Source organism: Anabas testudineus, chromosome 6 (genome assembly GCF_900324465.2).
Source record: "Anabas testudineus chromosome 6, fAnaTes1.2, whole genome shotgun sequence".
Lineage (NCBI taxonomy): Eukaryota > Metazoa > Chordata > Actinopteri > Anabantiformes > Anabantidae > Anabas > Anabas testudineus.
The window spans coordinates 4,820,172-4,846,582 of NC_046615.1; the positions used below are offsets into that span (position 1 = coordinate 4,820,172).

At 39.7% G+C, this 26,411-nt stretch overlaps 2 protein-coding genes across 2 annotated transcripts; both read right to left on the reverse strand.

The window, feature by feature from the left end:
* Positions 1-96: 96 nt before the first annotated feature.
* On the reverse strand, positions 97-9,732 carry LOC113165465 (myosin heavy chain, fast skeletal muscle-like). Its single transcript, XM_026364940.1, has 38 exons — positions 9,526-9,732; positions 9,307-9,450; positions 9,065-9,221; positions 8,952-8,979; positions 8,755-8,869; positions 8,561-8,653; positions 8,398-8,461; positions 8,219-8,317; positions 8,030-8,133; positions 7,758-7,896; positions 7,552-7,670; positions 7,270-7,419; positions 7,010-7,180; positions 6,613-6,916; positions 6,420-6,484; positions 6,230-6,317; positions 5,978-6,095; positions 5,772-5,895; positions 5,443-5,579; positions 5,100-5,355; positions 4,768-5,010; positions 4,508-4,684; positions 4,280-4,425; positions 4,077-4,167; positions 3,570-3,959; positions 3,328-3,454; positions 3,119-3,237; positions 2,839-3,035; positions 2,445-2,628; positions 2,181-2,346; positions 1,939-2,063; positions 1,547-1,855; positions 1,251-1,454; positions 1,009-1,134; positions 760-930; positions 535-639; positions 354-449; positions 97-240 (listed from the first exon to the last, which is right to left on the reverse strand). The coding sequence occupies exons 1-38, from the start codon at positions 9,730-9,732 to the stop codon at positions 97-99; spliced, it is 5,802 nt and encodes a 1,933-aa protein (XP_026220725.1).
* A 4,075-nt stretch (positions 9,733-13,807) lies between these two features.
* On the reverse strand, positions 13,808-24,301 carry LOC113165426 (myosin heavy chain, fast skeletal muscle-like). Its single transcript, XM_026364869.2, has 39 exons — positions 24,095-24,301; positions 23,876-24,019; positions 23,634-23,790; positions 23,493-23,520; positions 23,296-23,410; positions 23,102-23,194; positions 22,939-23,002; positions 22,760-22,858; positions 22,571-22,674; positions 22,299-22,437; positions 22,093-22,211; positions 21,811-21,960; positions 21,551-21,721; positions 21,157-21,457; positions 20,953-21,026; positions 20,777-20,864; positions 20,578-20,695; positions 20,372-20,495; positions 20,048-20,184; positions 19,705-19,960; positions 19,372-19,614; positions 19,112-19,288; positions 18,886-19,031; positions 18,701-18,791; positions 18,194-18,583; positions 17,952-18,078; positions 17,743-17,861; positions 17,464-17,660; positions 17,066-17,249; positions 16,802-16,967; positions 16,560-16,684; positions 16,168-16,476; positions 15,874-16,077; positions 15,632-15,757; positions 15,383-15,553; positions 14,470-14,574; positions 14,269-14,364; positions 14,024-14,155; positions 13,808-13,828 (listed from the first exon to the last, which is right to left on the reverse strand). Exons 1-39 carry the CDS (start codon positions 24,299-24,301, stop codon positions 13,808-13,810), a joined length of 5,817 nt encoding a protein of 1,938 aa, XP_026220654.1.
* Between the last annotated feature and the right edge of the window lie 2,110 nt (positions 24,302-26,411).

Here is a 26,411-nt window from a genome sequence, read left to right on the forward strand (position 1 = left end):
TTGTCAGTATTATTAAATTTAACATTAATAAGTCATGCTGCTCTAATATGTTTCATGACATAAATTCATGTATGCATATATCCATTTTTGCTTGCGCTACATATTTACCTTGCCAGAATCACGGCTTTTTGCTCTCAGCTTGTTGACCTGGGATTCAGCAATGTCTGCACGCTCCTCTGCCTCCTCCAGCTCATGCTGGAGCTTCCTGCTCTTGGACAGATGAACATTGGCCTGCTCCTCCTGGAATACAAAAAACAATCAAATATTTAATTGGTCAGAAAAGCTAGTAGAAACAAGTACTTTAAATGATGTAATATTAAGTATCAAAAATAAATACAGTATGTTGTCCTTACCGATTCCTCAGCCTGCCTCTTGTAGGCCTTCACCTTGAGCTGCAACTTGTCAACCAGATCCTGCAGCCTGGTAATGTTTTTCTTGTCCTCCTCAGTCTGTAATCACAAATATAGATTTAAATATTCAAATTGTATAGAAAATAGAGTATTAAATAGATTTTAAATGTACATATGATTGTACCTGATAGGTGAGCTCCTTCACCCTCCTCTCATATTTGCGGACACCCTTAACAGCATCTGCTCCACGTCTCTGTTCAGCCTCAACCTCTGCCTCCAACTCACGCACCTTAAGAAAACCAATAACATTGTGTTAAAAGGTTAGAATCCATATGTTTTGTATATTTCTCTGCTTACTAAATTCATATATGTGTTTGTTCAGACAAAGATTTTAAGCTAACTGTCTTACTCTGGACTCCAGTTTCTGGAGCTGCTTCTTGCCACCCTTCATGGCCAGATTCTCAGCCTCATCCAGGCGGTGCTGCAGGTCCTTGACAGCGACCTCCAGGTTCTTCTTCATCCTCTCCAGGTGAGCGCTGGTGTCCTGTTCCTTCTTCAGCTCCTCAGCCATCATAGCAGCCTAGTAAACATATCATTTAAATGAGAAAGGTCATGATGAAACACAGAATTTTAGTCAACCAATAAAGCAGACACCTACATCGGTGATTGCCTTCTTGGCCTTCTCCTCTGCATTTCTTGCTTCCTGAACAGTGTCGTCCACTTCACTCTGGATCTGAACCAGGTCGGCTTCAAGCTTCTTCTTAGTGTTCAGAAGACTTGTGTTCTGAAACATGAAAAGATTTCACTGAAATCACTGAGGTCATCTTATACACGATTCAGTCCTTATTTTAAATTGTTTGGTTTTGTGATTGCATAAAAAATATTTGAAGAATTGTTCACCTGTGAGTGCAGAAGTCCAACACGCTCACTTGCATCCACCAGCTCCTGTTCAGCGATTTTGCGGCTTCTCTCTGTCTGTTCCAGAGCAGCTCTAAGTTCTTCAATTTCGGCCAACATGAGACCGTTCCTGCGTTCCACCATAGCAGCTTGTTCCTTGAGGTCATCCTGGGCTCTGACAGCGTCATCAAGGTGCAGTTGAGCATCCTAAAGCAAAGCAAGATACATACTCATACATGAATATAATGATGTATGGGCTCTGACCATAGTCTATTTAACTGCTCTCTGCCTTGTATTACCTTCAGCTGTGCCTGCACATTCCTCAGCTGCTTCTGGGACTCAGAAGCCTGGCGATTGGCATGGCTCAACTGGATCTCCATCTCGTTCAGATCTCCCTCCATCTTCTTCTTGATTCTCAGGGCATCGTTCCTGCTCCTGACCTCAGCATCCAGAGTGCTCTGCATGGAGTCAATTACCCTCTGGCTGTTCCTCTTGATCTGCTCAATCTCCTCATCTTTCTCTGCCAGCTTCCTGTCCACCTCACCCTTAATCTGGTTGAGCTCCAGCTGGACACGCAGGATCTTAGACTCTTCGTGTTCCAGAGTTCCCTAATGATATTGAAGAAAAAATTATTAATGTCTGGCTTCAGAGTTTTTGTAGCATATGTTGCACTGATTAGAAAAAAACATACCTCAGCCTCTTCAAGGGCTGTCTGGATCTCAGACTTTTCTGTCTCCACCTGCTTCTTGGCCTTCTCCAGCTCATGGATGCTCTTGCCAGTCTCACCAATCTGTTCAGTCAGATCGGAGATCTCCTCTGCATAGAGACAAAGAAAGGTAGAATAAAGTAAAAATATACTTATAATACTCATAAAAAATACAAGTGTTAGAAAACATAGATTGTAGTTGCTAACACAATGTGGTAGAAACTCACGTTGCAGATTCTTGTTTTCACGCTTCATGGTCTCCAGCTGGTCCAGAGCTTCCTCATAAGAGTTCTTCATCTTGAACAGCTCAGTGCTGAGAGAACGAGCCTCTTTCTGAGCTCCCTCAAGCTCTGCCTGACCCTCCTCATACTTTTGTTTCCACTCTGCCAACACCTGAATAGAACAATACACTCGAGTGAGTTAAATACAGCAAAATGAAGAAACATTTTTGTTCTTTGTCTGATTTGGTTATAAGATATAGACATTGTTACCTTGTCAAAGTTCCTCTGCTTCTTGTCCAGGTTAGCAGCCAGTGAATTAGCCCTCTCCACATCAATCATGAGATCCTCCACTTCGCTCTGGAGCCTCTGTTTGGTTTTCTCCAGGGAAGCACACTTGGAATTCACAGCCTCAATCTGTTCCTCAGCCTCCTGAAGGCGTTGGGCCAGCTTTTTCCTTTTAAAATTGTAGTTGATGCAGATGTTTTAAATAGTAATAATAATAAAAACAACAATATAGTTCTACATAATTAGAAGAATCCAGATAAATGCACAAAAGTGATGCTGAAGTGGTGTCGAACGATGAATCAAACAATTACAGTGTTAGATGAGGTATGCAAAAAGGGAAAATTTTCAAACTGGCCAATAAATTGTGAATGTTACTCACTTGGACTCCTCAAGCTCCTCAGTGCGCTGGATAGCATCAGTTTCATACTTAGTTCTCCACTGAGCCACCTCACTGTTGGCCTTGGACATTCCACGCTGCAGCTCAGCCTTGGCCTCCTGCTCCTCCTCAAACTGCTCTCTCAGCAGATCGCAGTCGTGGCGAGCTGATTGCACAGCATGGGCAAGAGCGTTCTTGGCCTAGTGTAAGATAAAGATCAATTTTTATGAAGCATCTCACTTTAATATATATTTAATTAATTTAAAAGTTTTTGTTTTTGTACCTTGACCTCCTCTTCAATTTGTCTCTTCAGCTCCTCCATCTGCTGTGTGAAGGCTTGTTTGCCTCTGGTCAGCTGGGAGACCAGAGCTTCTTTCTCTTCAATTTGACGGCCGAACTCACCTTGTGTGAAAATTGCCATCAGAAATTAATTTGTGTTTAACCTCTCAGTCATTCAAGTTTATTTTTCAGTTATTACTGTGTGGGACATACCATTTTCTGTCAGGAGACGAGCTTTCTGTGCACCCAAGTCATTGATTTGACGGACATTCTCATCATTCTTGGTCTTCAGTTCGCTAAGTTGGTCCTCAAGAGTGCGGCACAGCTTTTCAAGATTTCCCTAATGTGGAAGGATGAGAAAAAAGAATCAATCATAACAAGAAATATGATGATGTTAATTCATGTGTGTATTATACAATATAAAATATTAAAATACTATTCGAAGGATTGTGTACCTTTGCTTTGGCAACAGCCTCCATGTTGCTGGAGAGGTCATCAATCTCCATCTTGTATTCACTCTTTTCCTTCTCAAGCTTCTGCTTGACCCGCTGAAGGTTGTCGATCTGCTCTCCCAGCTCAGCAACGCTGTCAGCCTGCTTCTTACGAAGAGCGGCAGCAGTGGCTTCGTGCTGCAGAGTGGCCTCCTCAAGATCACGACGGAGCTTCTGGAACTCAGCCTCACGCTTCTTGTTCATCTCAATCTGAGCAGCAGTGGCACCACCAGCCTCCTCCAGCCTCTCACTGATCTCCTCCAGTTCTCTGGAGAGATCGGCCCTCTGCTTCTCAACCTTGGCACGAGCAGCACGCTCAGCCTCAATCTCCTCCTCCAGTTCCTCAATACGAGCCTGTTCAATGTAGGTTTGTCGTCTTTCAGTAAACTTTCAATGGTAAAATCAACTATAAAGAATGTCAGAAATGTCAGATTTAATATAATACTTTATGTAGCATAATATACGAGTTACCTGAAGCTCCTTTATCTTCTTCTGAAGCTGAGCACCCATTGACTGCTCATCCTCAATTTTGCTAAGGAGCTGACTAACTTCAAAGTCCTTCCTGTGAGAGTAATACCACAAAAAGAGCTACTTAATGATACTGACAATGTCTAAAAACATTATATTTGTCTTATATATATATATATTTGTAAAATAAAGAAGACAGTTGTTACTTTTTAATTTTCTCTTCAGACTGCTGTTTGTCATTCTCAAGATCCATGATGGATTCTTGGGCCAGTTTCAGATCACCCTCCAGCTTCCTCTTGGCTCTTTCAAGGTCCATACGCAACTTCTTCTCTTGTTCCAGAGATCCCTCAAGCTGCAGATTGATGAGTTTGTAATTATCATGTTCAAAAGCATTTCAATTTTGCCCTTTTTTCTAAGAGATTTTGTAAACTTACATCATCGACTTGCTGCTCAAGCTTGGTCTTGGCCTTGGTCAGAGTGTTGACTTTGTCCTCCTCAGCCTGGAGGTCATCAAGTGTCTGCTGATGAGCCTCCTGAAGGGCTTTCTTCTCTTTGGTCAGCTTAGCAATGGTCTCATCCTGAGAGGCCATCTCCTCTGTCAGGTTCTTCACCTAAATTTGCAAGACAGACAATTTAGAAAGCAGGTAATGATCCTGGTTTGAAATGATCTGCTGGGTATTTTACCATTACTAACCTTGTTCTCAGTGGCGTGTTTCTCCTTTTCCACTTTGGCCAAGGTGAGCTCCAGGTCATCAATGTCCTTCTTGAGCTCAGAGCATTCATCCTCCAGCTTTCTCTTCTTAGCAGTCAGCTCAGCATTGATTTCTTCTTCATCCTCCAGTCTCTCAGTTGTCTCTTTGAGTTTGGCCTCCAGCTGAATCTTGCTCTTGATGAGTCCCTCACATCTCTCCTCAGCATCTGACAGATTCTCAGATTCCTAGTTGATTGTATAAACATTGGTCTCATCAAACAGCATTTTATCAGTCAAGCAGGAAAAAGTCCATGTGCCTGTTCATGTATACTTACAGATGCTACTTGGAGCTGCAGATCATTCTTCTCCTGCAGAAGAGACACCATCTTCTCCTCCAGTTCCTTCTTCTTGGCCAGGGCAGCAGCCAAGTCTTGTGTCATCTTGTCATAGTTCTCCTTCATCTGGGCGAGCTCCTTCTCAGTTTCAGCACTCTTCAGCAGAGGCTTGATCTTGTAGTACACCTTCATCCATGGCCAGTGTTTGACATTCATGAATGAGCGGATGTTGTACTGAATGGAATAGATGGCTTCCCTGTGGATGAGAAGTTGTTGTTACAGAAAATGTTTTTTGTATTTCATCACACACTGTTTTATTTGAATTCATTTGTTTTTAACTGGCCTCCTCTCCATCATCTTCACAAACTCCTTTCTCATGAGGTAGCCACGGCAGACAGCCTGAGTCATGGTGACCAGAGATGCCAGTTTTTCATCTCTCATCTCTTCAAGGGTACCCAGCAGACCGGCCTTGAAGAACACCTGAACAAAATACCGCATTACAGCATTTTGTTATACAGTGAAATAAGGATTAACTTAGTCCAAACCATTTAAACTGAACAAACAGAAACAGAACTTGACAAAGTTGAGAGGAAAACACAACCAAAGTGGACAGGAAAAGTCAATTTTATTAATAGTCACACTAAAATAAAACAAGGTATGTGTAGTGTTTACCTTGGTGTGTCCAAATCTGTACTGGTCATGATCAACATCAATTGACCCGAGCAGCTTCTCTGCAGCCTTCTTGTTGTCGATGAACTGGCCTTCAGGGATGACACTGGCATTCAGAACCTTGTACCTTTTATGAGATAGTTAATGATGAGTGTGGGCATTTTCTTTTCACAGTGTAATCAAACTTTTACTAAAGTAGTCACTGATACCTCTGCTTGAAGTCACCATAGAGGATTCTGCTGGGGAAACCTTTCCTGCAGATTCTGATACCCTCCAGCACACCGTTACACCTGAGCTGGTGGATGACCAGGAAGTTCTCCATCAGACCTGTATGAAAAAGCATCTCTTTATTAATTTTGTGCAACTAGTTACTCTTATGTTTAAATCAGCATGAAATAAAGTACATTTCCAAAGGCAAATGACGCCGCACAGACTTTGATACAGTTATGTTATCTATGTACCTGGGGTCTTAGACTCATTGGGAATCAAGCAACGCACAAAGTGAGGATGGGTGCTTCTCAGGTTTGTCATCAGCTTGCCCAAATTCTCCTGTAGATACAAGAAAGTAAATTTTGTCATGAAATGTAACTCACAAGCTTGTGTTTAAAAAGAGATGTGATGTTATGTTAAATTTAATATTTTAAAGCTTACCCTAAATTGTGAAGACACAGTCTGCATAGAACCACCCTTCTTCTTGCCACCCTTCTTTCCAGTGTCTGTTGATAATTGTAAGCAGAAACTTAATAATAATTTGCATTTACACAGATATTACTACAATTTGTTGAAAAAGTAGTGCTTATTTAACTTTAAAATATGTCACGTTTTAGTGTAGTTAAAAGCATACCCTCAGCAGCAGCAGGAGGATACAGATGACTCAGCAATTTAACAGAGGACTTCTGGTACAGCTGCACGACAGACTCATTCAGTGGATCCTTGTTCTTGTCCAGCCAGCCACTGATATTGTAGTCCACAGTACCGGCATAGTGCACCAGGGAGAAGTGAGCCTCAGCCTTGCCCTTGGCGGGCTTTGGCTTCTCAAAAGCCTTGGTCTTGCCAAGATGCTGGTCATACAGCTTGTTCTTGAAGGATGTGTCTGTGGCCTTGGGGAACATGCACTCCTCTTCAAGGATGGAGAAGATACCCATGGGCTTGATGAAAGTGAAACGGATATGTCATGAAATGATGTGTTTTTGCATAGCAAGAACATTGCCATATAGCAGAATTACAAAATTGATGTGTACCTTTTCAATCAGCTCAATGCAGGCAGCCAAGTCCATGCCGAAGTCAATGAACTCCCAGATAATACCCTCCTTCTTGTACTCCTCTTGTTCCAGCACAAACATGTGGTGGTTGAAGAACTGTTGCAGTTTCTCATTGGTGAAGTTGATGCACAGCTGCTCCATGCTGTTGAACTGTGAGGGGACAAATAATTATTTATCGCTTATAGGCAGTAAAAAATATTCAGTCCGTTGAAGACTTGGAAGCAGTTAATGTAGCTTACGTTGAAGATTTCAAAGCCAGCAATATCCAGGACACCAATGAAGAAATTCCTTTGCTGCTTAGTGTCCAACATCTGGTTGATACGGATGACCATCCACAAAAACATTCTCTCATAGATGGACTTGGCCAGAGCTTGGACTGAGTTCAACACCTGAAGGAATATAGCATGATTTGAGTGACACTGGCCCAGTGTTTTGTAAAATGCTGGTGTACTGCTGTTACAAATGTCTGAATTGGCATATGGTAAAATCAATTCACTTAAACAAAGAGGCTTTATGTTTACCTGAGGTACAGTCTGTCCCTTGGTGACATATTCATTTCCGACCTTCACTCTGGGATAGCACAGAGCCTTGAGCATGTCAGCAGAGTTCAGGCCCAACAAGTAAGCAACCTTGTCAGCATCTGAAAACATTATAAGTACATAAGTTGATTTACCATTACAATTGTGGCAATGATGGACATCAATTTATGGTATTTAAAAGTGCTCACCTTCTGTGCCATCAGGCTCAGCCTGCTCCTCACGCTGCTTTTGCTTGAACTTCATGTTACCGTGGTGGATTACAGCACCAGTCAGTTTGTAGATGCTCATCTTCTCCTCAGAAGTGAAGCCCAGGATATCAATGGCATTCTGTTTCAAAAGAGATGCCAGCACAATATGTAACTACTTTAAAACCCCCTTGTTAAACGCTATTTCCATCAATTTAACACTGAAAATATCACATATCAATATTAATTATACGGCAGAAGGAAAGATCACTCACGTCAGTGGCTTCCAGCTCAACTTTGTCATCAATACTGGCTACAGTGATCTGACCCTGGCTGATCATGGGGAAGTCATATGGGTTGGTTGTGATGAGTGACATTTCTGGAGGTCACGAAAGGGTGAAACGTATAGGTGACCGATTTTTTTCAATCAAAATTTTAAACAGGCAGCTACCCAATTGACTTACCAACCAGCTCAGGTTTGTGATTTGTCATCATCTGGTAGAAGATGTGGTAGCCTCTCTCATCAGGAAGCTGGAATGTCACTCTAGACTTCTCCAGCAGATCTACAAATGTTTTTCATGAGCACAACATTGCTAATTTTCAAATTCTGGTCATTGTGTTTGCTCTGAGAGCTGTTACTTACATGTCTCAATATCAGCACTGGCCAGTTTGCCAGTTGTGCCGAAATGGATTCTGATGAATTTACCCTGTTTTCAAAGCAAAGCAAAACAAGGACAGTGTCAAATGTCCCTCACCATGGGGAACATAAAACAGCAATTGTGCTGGAGAAATTGCTCCATACTTACAAAACGAGAAGAGTTGTCATTTCTCACAGTTTTGGCATTACCATAAGCCTCCAGCAGGGGGTTGGCTGCAATAATCTGATCCTCCAGTGACCCCTAGTCCAGGTTTACAACAACAATCAGTAAAGGACCCTGTCCAGAATGTTTTTCTCTTGACAAACATTTTCTACTTTATTAACAATGAGTTGATAACATACCTGCATCTTGCCTGATGTTTGCTCCTTCTTCTTGTCTCCACCGACTGTGCTGATTGTTGCAAAGTACTGGATGACACGCTTGGTGTTCACAGTCTTTCCAGCACCAGATTCTCCACTGGGTGTAGACATAGACTTATAAGAATGTGACTGAGAGATTTTTGGTTATGTTAAACAAAGTAAATGAACGTGAAACTTACGTGATCAAGACAGACTGGTTCTCCCTGTCTGTTAAAATTGAAAACAAAAATAATTACATAGCCATGCAACAGAAACCTCACATAACAAATATTCAGCATTGTTAAAGACTTACCAGTAAGCATGAACTGAAAAGCATTGTCAGAGACAGAGAAGATGTGGGGTGGAGCCTCCATTCTCTTCTTGCCTCTATAGGCACTTACAACTTCAGCATCGTACACTGGGAGCCACTTGTAGGGGTTCACAGTGGCACAGAACAAGCCAGAGTAGGTCTGAAAGAGAGCATAGAAATATGATAATCCATGTTTCTTCCAAGTATTATCATTTATTAGTATCTTTCTAGGCTTATTATCTTACGTAGATCATCCATGCTGCATAACGCTCTTTGAGATTATACAGGACAGAGGCTTCATTGAGATGGGTCATCATGGCCATGTCCTCAATTTTGTCGAACTTGGGAGGGTTCATTGGAGAGACGTCGTCTTCTTTAACTGTCTTCTCCTGCAGCCAGACATTAATCACAGTGAGAACTGCTCAAAGTTAGCTCCCTGTTGAATCTGACTTGATGATACCAACCTCTTGAGTGTCCAGGACCTTGACGGTGACTTTGCCACCGTCTTTCTTGATGATTGTGGCCTTCAAGTACAGCTCTTTGTCATCGACCACATAGCAGGCGGTCTTGGCATCAAAAGGTTTGTTCTGAGCCTCAATTCTCTCCTTCTCTGGCTTACGGAGGTAAATGGCAGCTTTGCCATAGACGGCCATCTCTGCGTCCGTACTCATGGTGGCAGCTTATATCTGTGAATTATTTAGAAAAGTCTTAATTTTAGTTTTAAATCTAACCACAACTATCATCTCATGTAACTGCCATGGCTATGAATCATCATCATGATCAAGTTTAATCTAATTGATATAAATTTGTCCACATGAGCTTTGTGTCTATTATCACATGTGACCTTAGCTTGTTTTTAGCCTTAGTGACATACTGTAACTGAATTAACAAAACCTTTCTAACTGAATGCACGTTTCATAAAATGTGCATAAAAATCATCGTACCTGACCCTCTCTTTGTCAAACGGTGATTATATTCCACAATCCTGCTGAAAACATATTACAATTAGTAAGTCACTGAGAAAATGCCAATCAAAGATTTGTAATAGATTAATATTTTTAAATGATTTTAAAAATAACAAATGATGAACACATAGACAAAATGCCTACCACAACCTGGGGTCTTCAAAGGACTTCTACCACACACTGCTGTGTTCCCTTTGACTCCTTATATTGGATCAGGATTGCTGATGCTGCAAGGTTAAATTTGGGACTCATGCCAACTATGGCATGGATAACTCTTAAAGCCAGCCTAGACAATGTTGAGCATATACATATGTATGATTTATGTTTTCCTTTTCTTAACATTTATATATGTTTTCTTTTGTTTTTTTATTTACTCTTTATTTACTCTACTTTCATGTGTTATTCTATTTCCTCTCATTATGCCTTAGTAATTGATTAACACTGTGTCAATACAGAATTCATATTCAATATAATATATAAAGTTTTCTCATAATATTACTACTATAATACTTTACTTATGTTATACCATCTTATGTCTAATTAATATATGCGATACTGTATTTGTTTTGCTATTTAATTTTACACAATATGGTACACTTACATTCCATTCTACTTCTATTGATTTATATACTTTAGAAATCTAAGTCACTGCCGGTGCTTCAATGCTTTTTATGATCATATATGTTTTGTTATAATTGTCTTTATCTAATATTGGAGAGTAGGGAACTGTCTGTAACTGTGCTAGTAATTTAACTATATTTTGGAGAAACTTGCTTGTTGTTGCATTACTTTTTACGCAGTGATTTAAGTCATCATCGTTTTGCCGTTTTTATGTAGTTAACTATTGAAAGTATAAACAGTGATCGTTTTGTAAGTGAGGACAGGCTAAGTCTTGGGAATTCCAAAAAGCTGTGCAAAATATTTGACTATAATTTGTAATGTTCTGAATTAGAATGAGTAGAACTTACCTTCAGTTTCGTGGGTATTAAGTTAGTAACCTGTTTAGAAGTTAGTATCTGTGCTTTCAGATGTATATACTAATGCTGTGCTATACTGTACATATTCCTATTTCATAGTGCAGCTTTTCTATCCTCTGTGCTTCATTAGGAAAGCGTAGGTATTGTGAGGGAATTTAAAAGTAGATTCGAAAGAAAAAAAGAAAGAAACTCACCATAACCCTAACCATGACTTTATGTAGTTTTGCATACATGCATGATAAATCACATATGTACTTTTGGTAAGTTCTTTTTACTTTAAAACAGCCCCGTACAAGTATTTCAATAACAGTATCAGAACAGTATCTAATTTTAAATTTTACAAGATCTGTTGTAAGGATTGTACAGTATATTTTGTCATGGTGTATCACAAATAATAACAATCTCATATTTACTATCTCACAGAAGACACAGCAATTTAAGAAAAAAATATATAGTGGTACATTTTACATATTATATGATTAGAAACAGCTCTTCTACTGGAGTGCTTCACTCAACTATTTCTTTTGCCTATCAAATATCAATCAATACATACACTATATGCTGTCATATATTATATTGTATAAATGTTAATAAAATATACAGTGTTGCAGTGCATGCCTATGTGATTATTGCAGTGCATGCATATGTTAGCCATTGTAGGGATAAGAGTTATGAATGTGAGAAAATCAATCACTTAAAATATAGCTTTACACACACTGTAGAACAGAACTCTGGTCCAAAGCATTGAAGTTGTAATTTCCCATGATCCACAAGCACAGATCTTTTACCACACTCACAGGCCTAAATTGGAATCCTTGCATTCAATGTGTTTTGCTTACAAAACAGAAGCTAAAAATGGGACACATGTTAAATATGGTTAGGTGAACAGCTGATCGTTACGAGTTAAACATTTGTTGCTGTAGTGTACAGCACATATTACATATCAGGTTTCCATCAAATCCTGAATCCTATACTTAAAATAATAACCTTATCAATTACAGTAACATATATACAAATGCTTTTAATCCTTACAAGGACCTCCTCTCATTGATTATCTCATAATAATCATAATCTCATAGAATCCTGTGACAGTGCAGACTGCAAACCTGGATTTGTATTTCATATTTGTGACATTATATATGACATTTGCCATATTTAAAACTCCTCTAATTTGTACTGTCTAACTGCCTTAATATATACTTTACCATATGTATGCATTTAAACAAAGTAACCTTGTGATCCGACATGTATCTGTCTAATGGAAGAAACACTGAGCTACTAAAGGTGTCAATGATTTAAAATACTAATACATTTAGTATTACTTAAAACTAGAATAATTCAAATGTAATAGTTTGACAAGATATAAAGACAGAAAAAATGTACTGTGTATTTAGTAATTACTTCTTGTGGGGACATGTAAGAGATATGTCTCTGGTATTCACACTCATATGTCAAGCTATTTACACTCTTAACTGACATTGCACACACAGCTTCAAGACCATTTTTGGCTCATTCACCCACCCTCATTGGACTTAAATGTCACCATCAGTCTGGTATCATTTTTAGACGTCACATGCAATAGTGTTGAACTTGCAGTGTAAAAACCATCTGGCAATTTCCACATTAAATTGTCACCTAATTAAGAGACATAAATCTCCTTTGATAAAACATTGATTTACATTCAAACAGAATGAAGTGTATCCTTAATTTGCAGCACACTTTCAACCAGTCAGTAATGGTTACATGTTTAAACATGCAGTTGCTTAATAAGCAAGATCCTGCGGGCTCCTACACTTGTGTAATCTGAAGTGAAGCAAATATTTTGCCCACCAAGAAACGTTATTTTTTGATTTCTTGTAATTGTGTTCTACAATAATTAACTTGTATGCACCTGTCCTTTTTACCTAACATAGTATATCTTTCCCAACCTGTGGCTCTTCTCTTGTTTGCTCAAACACACCTAAACAAATTTTTACCCCTTGAACTGTGCAAAAATGTTGTTTTTGAAAGACTAAACCTGACAGTTAGATGTGTGATGATGACCACAACAACTGCTGTCAGGAAAGCTAACAGCACATTGGATCACCGTGTTAAATTACCAAGAGAAGCTTCCCTGACATTCTGTTTTTGTCTGTGTTTGGCTGTCAGATAACCCTCCACACCCCCTCTTTCTCCTCCCTTAGCCACTTCCACATTTATTCCCCACATTGTACTTCTTATGTACTCTGGATATAATGGCCAGATAGAATCTTAGGATGTAGGGCCCTTTGAGTCTCACCTTTTCATCTCACAATGCTTTAATCTCAGAGAGACTTTAACAACAAAATATACCTAAGCAGGTTATTTTATGTTAACAATATATATATATATAATAACTACATTATCAGTGATTCAAATCTTACACTACACACACATAATGAAGCTTCTCACTTGTTTTCTTTCCAAAGCGGAAAGCATTATTATAGGATGCACCGAGTTTTCAAAGGAATGTTTGAGACTGTTTCAGGAAGTACTTATTGTATTTTTTAATTTAACCAAACCTTGACTTATTTGTGCCTAACCCTAACCCAGTTGTCTGTGTGCATAAAATAAATCAATCCACAATGTTTCAAATGATTGTTTTTACAAAAGGCCCTACAGGTAGCTGCTGTCATATAATGTCACAACTCAAAATCTCATATTTACTCTTTACAGATACAAGCAAACAAAATTACACAGACAGCAATTAAAGATGAAAAAACAATTTTATTGTGGTATTTCATATCATAATATTTGATCAGAAACAGCCCACCAGCTGCAGTGCCTTACTCAGCTGCCTCTTTTCCCTGTAAAATAAAACTAAATCAATACATATACCACAGATATGCTCTGCATAAATATACTGTATGTATATATGATTTTCTGTTGTCAGTATTATGTACATTTTCTTTAGCCATGACTTACTCTAGTGTTGTGTAACATGCAGTATATTAAAGTTTACTTGATTTCTTTTTAATTCTACAAAAAGTGTGTATGTTTACCTTGCCAACATCACGGCTTTTTGCTCTCAGCTTGTTGACCTGGGATTCAGCAATGTCAGCACGCTCCTCGGCCTCCTCCAGCTCATGCTGGAGCTTCCTGCTCTTGGACAGATGAACATTGGCCTGCTCCTCCTGGAATACAATAAACAACCAAATATTTAATTGGTCAGAAAAGCTAGTAGAAACAAGTACTTTAAAAGATGTAATATCAAGTATCAAAAATAAATACAGTATGTTGTCCTTACCGATTCCTCAGCCTGCCTCTTGTAGGCCTTCACCTTGAGCTGCAACTTGTCAACCAGATCCTGCAGCCTGGTAATGTTTTTCTTGTCCTCCTCAGTCTGTAATTGAAATGTAGATTTGTGTTTTTAAACAAATAAATTATACGATTAATTTTAGAGTGACTTCTATTATATACAATATGTCAAATCTTTATGTGATTGTACCTGATAGGTGAGCTCCTTCACCCTCCTCTCATATTTGCGGACACCCTTAACAGCGTCTGCTCCACGTCTCTGCTCAGCCTCAACCTCTGCCTCCAACTCACGCACCTTAAGAAAACCAGGTGATTCATAAATTGCCCATAATATTCATTCCATGCATGTTTTATAATCCCCTACAAAAATACTGGCAAAACATTAATTAGACAAAAATAAATTGAACATAATAGGGCATAAATGTAACACTTTTAACATAAGATTAGTCAAATTTTAAGTGAGCAAAACAATTCAAATAGCAGTTTTAAAGTAAATATTTAGTTTTATATTCCTTGTGTGCAAGAGTTGCATCAATCCTGTGACAAACTATATTTAACATGGCTGACAATGGGCATTTTCTGCATAAAAATGTTCATCTAGAGTCTACAGAAAGAAATTAGTTATGTTTTTACATTTTTACAAAGATGCAATGATTGTATTCATTTTTTTCTCTGCCAGACAGCATGGAATATGAAACTAGAAAGCTGACGCAGATAATAAATATACTTCTAAAAGTAATGGATGGGAAAAAAACTAAAACACTGTCATTTTGAATGGGCCTTCATCGCTGTCCTTCAAATTCAAACAGCTTTCAAAATGCTTTCTTCATCAGTACTGTGTAGTGGTTACATCACCGCCTCCCATGTGGGAGCCTGGGGGTCAAATCCCAGCTCCTCCAGTAGGGGTCCTTAAGCCTACCCTTGTACTGACTTGTAAGTCGCTTTGGATAAAAGTGTCTGGTAAATGTGTTGCACCAGTAGTTTCTTTCATTTTCAGGACTTTGTTTTGGCTATGCCCAATATGTGTACAATGCCTTTGATTATTTACTATTGATTTTTTACTATTTTGTTCAATGGCAGAAATTTTAACATAAAAGCCTTACCCTGGACTCCAGTTTCTGGAGCTGCTTCTTGCCACCCTTCATGGCCAGATTCTCAGCCTCATCCAGGCGGTGCTGCAGGTCCTTGACAGCGACCTCCAGGTTCTTCTTCATCCTCTCCAGGTGAGCGCTGGTGTCCTGTTCCTTCTTCAGCTCCTCAGCCATCATAGCAGCCTAGTAAACATATCATTTAAATGAGAAAGGTCATGATGAAACACAGAATTTTAGTCAACCAATAAAGCAGACACCTACATCGGTGATTGCCTTCTTGGCCTTCTCCTCTGCATTTCTTGCTTCCTGAACAGTGTCGTCCACTTCACTCTGGATCTGAACCAGGTCGGCTTCAAGCTTCTTCTTAGTGTTCAGAAGACTTGTGTTCTGAAACATGAAAAGATTTCACTGAAATCACTGATGTCATCTTATACACGATTCAGTCCTTATTTTAAATTGTTTGGTTTTGTGATTGCATAAAAAATATTTGAAGAATTGTTCACCTGTGAGTGCAGAAGTCCAACACGCTCACTTGCATCCACCAGCTCCTGTTCAGCGATTTTGCGGCTTCTCTCTGTCTGTTCCAGAGCAGCTCTAAGTTCTTCAATTTCGGCCAACATGAGACCGTTCCTGCGTTCCACCATAGCAGCTTGTTCCTTGAGGTCATCCTGGGCTCTGACAGCGTCATCAAGGTGCAGTTGAGCATCCTAGAGCAAAGCAAGATACATACTCAGATGAATATAATGATGTATGGGCTCTGACCATAGTCTATGCAACTGCTCTCTGCCTTGTAATACCTTCAGCTGTGCCTGCACATTCCTCAGCTGCTTCTGGGACTCAGAAGCCTGGCGATTGGCATGGCTCAACTGGATCTCCATCTCGTTCAGATCTCCCTCCATCTTCTTCTTGATTCTCAGGGCATCGTTCCTGCTCCTGACCTCAGCATCCAGAGTGCTCTGCATGGAGTCAATTACCCTCTGGCTGTTCCTCTTGATCTGCTCAATCTCCTCATCTTTCTCTGCCAGCTTCCTGTCCACCTCACCCTTAATCTGGTTTAGCTCCAGCTGGACACGCAGGATCTTAGACTCTTCGTGTTCCAGAGTTCCCTAATGATATTGAAGAAAAAATTATTAATGTCTGGCTTCAGAGTTTTTGTAGCATATGTTGCACTGACTAGAAAAAAACATACCTCAGCCTCTTCAAGGGCTGTCTGGATCTCAGACTTTTCTGTCTCCACCTGCTTCTTGGCCTTCTCCAGCTCATGGATGCTCTTGCCAGTCTCACCAATCTGTTCAGTCAGATCGGAGATCTCCTCTGCATAGATACAAAGAAAGGTAGAATAAAGTAAAAATATACTTATAATACTCATAAAAAATACAAGTGTTAGAAAACATAGATTGTAGTTGATAACACAATGTGGTAGAAACTCACGTTGCAGATTCTTGTTTTCACGCTTCATGGTCTCCAGCTGGTCCAGAGCTTCCTCATAAGAGTTCTTCATCTTGAACAGCTCAGTGCTGAGAGAACGAGCCTCTTTCTGAGCTCCCTCAAGCTCTGCCTGACCCTCCTCATACTTTTGTTTCCACTCTGCCAACACCTGAATAAAACAATACACTCAAGTGAGTTAAATACAGCAAAATGAAGACACATTTTTGTTCTTTGTCTGATTTGGTTATAAGATATAGACATTGTTACCTTGTCAAAGTTCCTCTGCTTCTTGTCCAGGTTAGCAGCCAGTGAATTAGCCCTCTCCACATCAATCATGAGATCCTCCACTTCGCTCTGGAGCCTCTGTTTGGTTTTCTCCAGGGAAGCACACTTGGAATTCACAGCCTCAATCTGTTCCTCAGCCTCCTGAAGGCGTTGGGCCAGCTTTTTCCTTTTAAAATTGTAGTTGATGCAGATGTTTTTAATAGTAATAATAATAAAAACAACAATATAGTCCTACATATTTTAAAGAATCCAGATAAATGCACAAAAGTGATGCTGAAGTGGTGTCGAACGATAAATCAAACAATTACAGTGTTAGATGAGGTATGCAAAAAGGGAAAATTTTTTAGCAAACAGGCCAATAAATTGTGAATGTTACTCACTTGGACTCCTCAAGCTCCTCAGTGCGCTGGATAGCATCAGTTTCATACTTAGTTCTCCACTGAGCCACCTCACTGTTGGCCTTGGACATTCCACGCTGCAGCTCAGCCTTGGCCTCCTGCTCCTCCTCAAACTGCTCTCTCAGCAGATCGCAGTCGTGGCGAGCTGATTGCACAGCATGGGCAAGAGCATTCTTGGCCTAGTGTAAGATAAAGATCAATTTTTATGAAGCATCTCACTTTAATATATATTTAATTAATTTAAAAGTTTTTTTTTTGTACCTTGACCTCCTCTTCAATTTGTCTCTTCAGCTCCTCCATCTGCTGTGTGAAGGCTTGTTTGCCTCTGGTCAGCTGGGAGACCAGAGCTTCTTTCTCTTCAATTTGACGGCCGAACTCACCTTGTGTGAAAATTGCCATCAGAAATTAATTTGTGTTTAACTTCTCAGTCATTCAAGTTTATTTTTCAGTTATTACTGTGTGGGACATACCATTTTCTGTCAGGAGACGAGCTTTCTGTGCACCCAAGTCATTGATTTGACGGACATTCTCATCATTCTTGGTCTTCAGTTCGCTAAGTTGGTCCTCAAGAGTGCGGCACAGCTTTTCAAGATTTCCCTAATGTGGAAGGATGAGAAAAAAGAATTAATCATAACAAGAAATATCATGATGTTAATTCATGTGTGTATTATACAATATAATATATTAAAATACTATTCGAAGGATTGTGTACCTTTGCTTTGGCAACAGCCTCCATGTTGCTGGAGAGGTCATCAATCTCCATCTTGTATTCACTCTTTTCCTTCTCAAGCTTCTGCTTGACCCGCTGAAGGTTGTCGATCTGCTCTCCCAGCTCAGCAACGCTGTCAGCCTGCTTCTTACGAAGAGCGGCAGCAGTGGCTTCGTGCTGCAGAGTGGCCTCCTCAAGATCACGACGGAGCTTCTGGAACTCAGCCTCACGCTTCTTGTTCATCTCAATCTGAGCAGCAGTGGCACCACCAGCCTCCTCCAGCCTCTCACTGATCTCCTCCAGTTCTCTGGAGAGATCGGCCCTCTGCTTCTCAACCTTGGCACGAGCAGCACGCTCAGCCTCAATCTCCTCCTCCAGTTCCTCAATACGAGCCTGTTCAATGTAGGTTTGTTGTCTTTCAGTAAACTTTCAATGGTAAAATCAACTATAAAGAATGTCAGAAATGTCAGATTTAATATAATACTTTATGTAGCATAATATACGAGTTACCTGAAGCTCCTTTATCTTCTTCTGAAGCTGAGCACCCATTGACTGCTCATCCTCAATTTTGCTAAGAAGCTGACTAAGTTCAAAGTCCTTCCTGTGAGAGTAATACCACAAAAAGAGCTACTTAGTGATACTGACAATGTCTAGAAACATTATATTTGTCTTAAAATAGAGAAAACAGTTGTTACTTTTTAATTTTCTCTTCAGACTGCTGTTTGTCATTCTCAAGATCCATGATGGATTCCTGGGCCAGTTTCAGATCACCCTCCAGCTTTCTCTTGACTCTTTCAAGGTCCATACGCAACTTCTTCTCTTGTTCCAGAGATCCCTCAAGCTGCAGATTGATGAGTTTGTAATTATCATGTTCAAAAGCATTTCAATTTTGGCCTTTTTTCCAAGAGATTGTAAACTTACATCATCGACTTGCTGCTCAAGCTTGGTCTTGGCCTTGGTCAGAGTGTTGACTTTGTCCTCCTCAGCCTGGAGGTCATCAAGTGTCTGCTGATGAGCCTCCTGAAGGGCTTTCTTCTCTTTGGTCAGCTTAGCAATGGTCTCATCCTGAGAGGTCATCTCCTCTGTCAGGTTCTTCACCTAAATTTGCAAGACAGACAATTTAGAAAGCAGGTAGTGATCCCTCTTTGAAATGATCTGCTGGGTATTTTACCATTACTAACCTTGTTCTCAGTGGCGTGTTTCTCCTTTTCCACTTTGGCCAAGGTGAGCTCCAGGTCGTCAATGTCCTTCTTGAGCTCAGAGCATTCATCCTCCAGCTTTCTCTTCTTAGCAGTCAGCTCAGCATTGATTTCTTCTTCATCCTCCAGTCTCTCAGTTGTCTCTTTGAGTTTGGCCTCCAGCTGAATCTTGCTCTTGATGAGTCCCTCACATCTCTCCTCAGCATCTGACAGATTCTCAGATTCCTAGTTGATCGTATAAACATTGGTCTCAGCACAACAGCATTTTATCAGTCAAGCAGGAAAAAGTCCATGTGCCTGTTCATGTATACTTACAGATGCTACTTGGAGCTGCAGATCATTCTTCTCCTGCAGAAGAGACACCATCTTCTCCTCCAGTTCCTTCTTCTTGGCCAGGGCAGCAGCCAAGTCTTGTGTCATCTTGTCATAGTTCTCCTTCATCTGGGCGAGCTCCTTCTCAGTTTCAGCACTCTTCAGCAGAGGCTTGATCTTGTAGTACACCTTCATCCATGGCCAGTGTTTGACATTCATGAATGAGCGGATGTTGTACTGAATGGAATAGATGGCTTCCCTGTGGATGAGAAGTTGTTGTTACAGAAAATGTTTTTTGTATTTCATCACACACTGTTTTATTTGAATTCATTTGTTTTTAACTTGCCTCCTCTCCATCATCTTCACAAACTCCTTTCTCATTACAAAACCACGGCAGAGAGCCTGAGTCATGGTGACCAGAGATGCCAGTTTTTCATCTCTCATCTCCTCTAGGGTACCCAACAGACCGGCCTTGAAGAACACCTGAACAAACACAAAATTTAAATTTTTACAGCATAATGTTATGAACAAAATCTTTTTATTACAAATTAAAAGAATCAAATAATAAACAATCTTACCACAACAATATGTCAACACAATTGAAGTGCACAGAAAAAGTCAACATTGTTATTAAAATAGAGTAACATAGTGTGTTTTTAGCAGTGTTTACCTTGGTGTGTCCAAATCTGTACTGGTCATGATCAACATCAATTGACCCGAGCAGCTTCTCTGCAGCCTTCTTGTTGTCGATGAACTGGCCTTCAGGGATGACACTGGCATTCAGAACCTTGTACCTTTTATGAGATAGTTAATGATGAGTGTGGGCATTTTCTTTTCACAGTTTAATCAGACTTATACTAAAGTAGTCACTGATACCTCTGCTTGAAGTCACCATAGAGGATTCTGCTGGGGAAACCTTTCCTGCAGATTCTGATACCCTCCAGCACACCGTTACACCTGAGCTGGTGGATGACCAGGAAGTTCTCCATCAGACCTTTAAAATCAAAATTTGTCAATTAGTATTGAGAACTACATAAAACTACACCCATAAATTATTGCAGTCTTTTTTTTTTACCTGGAGTCTTTGACTCATTGGGAATCAGGCAACGCACAAAGTGAGGGTGGGTGCTTCTCAAGTTTGTCATCAGCTTGCCCAAGTTTTCCTGTAGATAGTGGGAATACCTTTGTCAATTAAATAATACATGCAAGTTTAGGAATTCACTGAGATTTTATACTTTTTTAAAACTGTACCCTGAACTGTGATGAAACAGTCTGCATAGAACCGCCCTTCTTTTTGCCTCCTTTCTTTCCACCACCATTGGAGTCTGTTTTTCCGCCCATAATTTTATATGAAAAGCTTTTGTTAGAAGAAAAACTTACAGTATTTTACAGCATGTGAACAAATTATATAGTATTATTTAAAATATTGGAAATATATTTTTTGGTTTACTTTACCCTCAGCTGCAGGAGGATACAGATGACTCAGCAATTTAACAGAGGACTTCTGGTACAGCTGCACGACAGACTCATTCAGTGGATCCTTGTTCTTGTCCAGCCAGCCACTGAGATTGTAGTCAACAGTACCGGCATAGTGCACCAGGGAGAAGTGAGCCTCAGCCTTGCCCTTGGCGGGCTTTGGTTTCTCAAAAGCTCTTGACTTGCCAAGATGCTGGTCATACAGCTTGTTCTTGAAGGATGTGTCTGTGGCCTTGGGGAACATGCACTCCTCTTCAAGGATGGAGAAGATACCCATGGGCTTGATGAAAGTGAAACGGATATGTCATGAAATGATGTGTTTTTGCATAGCAAGAACATTGCCATATAGCAGAATTACAAAATTGATGTGTACCTTTTCAATCAGCTCAATGCAGGCAGCCAAGTCCATGCCGAAGTCAATGAACTCCCAGATAATACCCTCCTTCTTGTACTCCTCTTGTTCCAGCACAAACATGTGGTGGTTGAAGAACTGTTGCAGTTTCTCATTGGTGAAGTTGATGCACAGCTGCTCCATGCTGTTGAACTGTGAGGGGACAAATAATTATTTATCGCTCATAGGGAGTAAAAAAGATTCAGTCCATTGAAGACTTGGAAGCAGTTCATGTAGCTTACGTTGAAGATTTCAAAGCCAGCAATATCCAGGACACCAATGAAGAAATTCCTTTGCTGCTTAGTGTCCAACATCTGGTTGATACGGATGACCATCCACAAAAACATTCTCTCATAGATGGACTTGGCCAGAGCTTGGACTGAGTTCAACACCTGAAGGAATATAGCATGATTTGAGTGACACTGGCCCAGTGTTTTGTAAAATGCTGGTGTACTGCTGTTACAAATGTCTGAATTGGCATATGGTAAAATCAATTCACTTAAACAAAGAGGCTTTATGTTTACCTGAGGTACAGTCTGTCCCTTGGTGACATATTCATTTCCGACCTTCACTCTGGGATAGCACAGAGCCTTGAGCATGTCAGCAGAGTTCAGGCCCAACAAGTAAGCAACCTTGTCAGCATCTGAAAACATTATAAGTATATAAGTTGATTTACCATTACAATTGTGACAATGATGGACAAGAATTTATGGTATTTAAAAGTGCTCACCTTCTGTGCCATCAGGCTCAGCCTGCTCCTCACGCTGCTTTTGCTTGAACTTCATGTTACCGTGGTGGATTACAGCACCAGTCAGTTTGTAGATGCTCATCTTCTCCTCAGAAGTGAAGCCCAGGATATCAATGGCATTCTGTTTCAAAAGAGATGCCAGCACAATATGTAACTACTTTAAAACCCCCTTGTTAAACGCTATTTCCATCAATTTAACACTGAAAATATCACATATCAATATTAATTATACGGTAGAAGGAAAGATCACTCACGTCAGTGGCTTCCAGCTCAACTTTGTCATCAATACTGGCTACAGTGATCTGACCCTGGCTGATCATGGGGAAGTCATATGGGTTGGTTGTGATGAGTGACATTTCTGGAGGTCACAAAAGGGTGAAACGTATAAGTGACCGATTTTTTTCAATCAAATTTTTAAACAGGCAGCTACCCAATTGACTTACCAACCAGCTCAGGTTTGTGATTTGTCATCATCTGGTAGAAGATGTGGTAGCCTCTCTCATCAGGAAGCTGGAATGTCACTCTAGACTTCTCCAGCAGATCTACAAATGTTTTTCATGAGCACAACATTGCTAATTTTCAAATTCTGGTCATTGTGTTTTCTCTGAGAGCTGTTACTTACATGTCTCAATATCAGCACTGGCCAGTTTGCCAGTTGTGCCGAAATGGATTCTGATGAATTTACCCTGTTTTCAAAGCAAAGCAAAACAAGGACAGTGTCAAATGTCCCTCCACATGGGGAACATATAACAGCAATTGTGCTGGAGAAATTGCTCCATACTTACAAAACGAGAAGAGTTGTCATTTCTCACAGTTTTGGCATTACCATAAGCCTCCAGCAGGGGGTTGGCTGCAATAATCTGATCCTCCAGTGACCCCTAGTCCAGGTTTACAACAACAATCAGTAAAGGACCCTGTCCAGAATGTTTTTCTCTTGACAAACATTTTATACTTTATAAACAATGAGTTGATAACATACCTGCATCTTGCCTGATGTTTGCTCCTTCTTCTTGTCTCCACCGACTGTGCTGATTGTTGCAAAGTACTGGATGACACGCTTGGTGTTCACAGTCTTTCCAGCACCAGATTCTCCACTGGGTGTAGACATAGACTTATAAGAATGTGACTGAGAGATTTTTGGTTATGTTAAACAAAGTAAATGAACGTGAAACTTACGTGATCAAGACAGACTGGTTCTCCCTGTCTGTTAAAATTGAAAACAAAAATAAAACAAAACACATAGTTACCTTAACAGAGACTAGAAATTAACTATTGTAACTCACAAACAAATTATGCATGGTTAAGATAAAGATTTACCAGTAAGCATGAACTGATAAGCATTGTCAGAGACAGAGAAGATGTGGGGTGGAGCCTCCATTCTCTTCTTGCCTCTATAGGCACTTACAACTTCAGCATCGTACACTGGGAGCCACTTGTAGGGGTTCACAGTGGCACAGAACAAGCCAGAGTAGGTCTGAAAGAGAGCATAGAAATATGATAATCCATGTTTCTTCCAAGTATTATCATTTATTAGTATCTTTCTAGGCTTATTGTCTTACGTAGATCATCCATGCTGCATAACGCTCTTTGAGATTATACAGGACAGAGGCTTCATTGAGATGGGTCATCATGGCCATGTCCTCAATTTTGTCGAACTTGGGAGGGTTCATTGGAGTGACGTCGTCTTCTTTTACTGTCTTCTCCTGCAGCCAGACATTAATCACAGTGAGAACTGCTCAAAGTTAGCTCCCTGTTGAATCTGACTTGATGATACCAACCTCTTGAGTGTCCAGGACCTTGACGGTGACTTTGCCACCGTCTTTCTTGATGATTGTGGCCTTCAAGTACAGCTCTTTGGCATCAGTCACATAGCAGGCGGTCTTGGCATCAAAAGGTTTGTTCTGAGCCTCAATTCTCTCTTTCTCTGGCTTACGGAGGTAAACGGCAGCTTTGCCATAGACGGCCATCTCTGCGTCCGTACTCATGGTGGCAGCTTTTGATCTGTGTAGCAAGTTAAACAATAGCAGTCTTAGATTGATGTCTTTAGTACACATGGTTCTTGGTGATTAACGGGCCTAACTTTCCCAAAGTAATTAAACCTTCTTTGTTGTTACACTAGACACTATATTAAAATTTGATAGACACATATGAAAACTAATTATACATGCGCTATGGTGAACATGTAATTCATTGTAAACACTGTACATACCTTTCCCTTTTGTGAAATTAATGTTATATTCCAAATTCCTGTGGAAAAAAACAGGAAGCAAATAGTATCCTTACTTATATTGCGAGTAAATTAGACCTCAATTTAAATGTTAATTTGTAATTTACAACTATATATTTTTAGTTTTTCATCATAGACTAATTTGTTAATTAAGTATCACATGTAAAAGTACTATACCTAGGAGCAGATCACTGCACCACAGACAGAATCTTCACAGGTCTTCCACCACAAACTTTGAAGCGCCTCCTGGACTCTTATATTGGACCAGTTGTGCTTACAAAGCAAATGTTAAAGCAGGGTAACATGCCCTATATGGTTACAGGGACAGCTGGTATGAAATTTTGGAGAAACCCTACCCAAAATAATTAGCATCTGAGTTCTCATAAAAAAACCAATACAATACATGCGTATATAGTCAATAGGCTGACTAAATTTATATTCAACAGTATGTTTACTGTATGTGTTGTCACTTACATCTTAAGATACATATAAACCCAAAAATCTGTTCTATCTGTAGTAGTAGTCTTACTTCTCTGGTGATAAATGAAACTTAATTTAGATGATTCTGAAGTTTCGAAAATCAAATATGAGTACCATTAGGCACTGTAATAAAACCCTGGAAATCTCTCAAGATTGAAACAAATAGGTATAGTTATAACTTATATAATGTTTTTTTTATAGATAACTTCTTTAGTAAAAAAAAATAAATAATAATAAAAGCAATAAAATACTTGAAAGAAAAATAAATCCAAACTGCTTATTTTGAATATTCAAAATAGCATATTTGTCATTTAAATGTCTTTATTATGGAGATAATAATTATATCATATAATATATTCTACCTACCTCATCACTAAGTAAGGTACAATGTAAGTATGTATTTATTTAATTAAAATCTATTTCAGTTGATTTCACAGGATTGTCCATCTACTGGAATCTAAATACAACACGCTTCCACTTCTCTGGGAAGATTCAGTCTACCTTATAGGGTAAGTTTAATTTAGTGGTCAGAGTGAACCAGTTGTCAGCTAATTTGGGTTGCAACAAAGAACACATGCTATGTCTTTGTGAGCAGCATTTGTTTGGGTTCCTCTGTCATTCACCATCATGTAATTCGAGTAATGTTACTGGCTACTAGGTTACTGTGTAGAGGTGAAAGAAGTAGGCATGTAAACAGAGAGTTGGGTGGAGCAAGGCTTGTCTTGGGTTAGCTAAGCGTATATTGATTAAGCAATAAGAGTAATAAGTTTAGAGTAACACAGATGACTGCTTTCATTGTTATATATATTGTGGATGTTAAAAAGGACATTGCCATAGCACTGCATTTACTCATTTAGATGTCAGGAACTTGACTTCTTTACTAGTTACTGAATTCATTGAAACATTTATTTGAAAAAAAAATGTTTTAGATGTTGTTATGATGCAGCTTTTTTTAAAATATCTAAATTGGTTTTCCTCTCAAAGGTTGCAGGAGTGCTGGAGACTATCCCAGCTGTCATTGGGCAAGAGGTGAGGTACACCCTGGACAGGAGGACAGCAGACTACTCAGAGAAAACCCACAGAGCTACAGGGAGGACATGCAAACCCCACATAGACAGGCACCTGGCCAGACTGCAGATTCAGTCCCAGGTCCTTGCATGAAAATGTATATATATTAAATATATTTGTACAACAAATGTAGGTAAAAGTAAATGACATCATGCTGGTTTATGGATATCATTCAATAGGAAAGATAGATTACATAGCACTCTGCCTTGATGTTGTTACTTCTTGACTTGTCTTGTTCCTCACTTGTAAGTCGCTTTGGATAAAAGCGTCTGCTAAATGACTAAATGTAAATGTAAATGTAGAAAAGACTAGTGTGAGCT

Coding starts and splice junctions, on each gene's coding strand:
- LOC113165426 (XM_026364869.2), bottom strand. CDS start 24,301: ATGAGTACGGACGCAGAGATGGCCGTCTATGGCAAAGCTGCCGTTTAC. Junction 23,411..23,492: donor AACCAGTCTGTCTTGATCAC/GTAAGTTTCACG, acceptor GTCTACACCCAG/TGGAGAATCTGGTGCTGGAA. Junction 20,865..20,952: donor CTGTTTCATCACAGTTCAGG/GTACAGTTTTAA, acceptor CACTATCTACAG/GAAAACTTGGGCAAGCTGAT.
- LOC113165465 (XM_026364940.1), bottom strand. CDS start 9,732: ATGAGTACGGACGCAGAGATGGCCGTCTATGGCAAAGCTGCCATTTAC. Junction 5,896..5,977: donor TATGGTGACTTCAAGCAGAG/GTATCAGTGACT, acceptor ATCTCATAAAAG/GTACAAGGTTCTGAATGCCA. Junction 5,356..5,442: donor GTGAAGATGATGGAGAGGAG/GCCAGTTAAAAA, acceptor TCTCATCCACAG/GGAAGCCATCTATTCCATTC.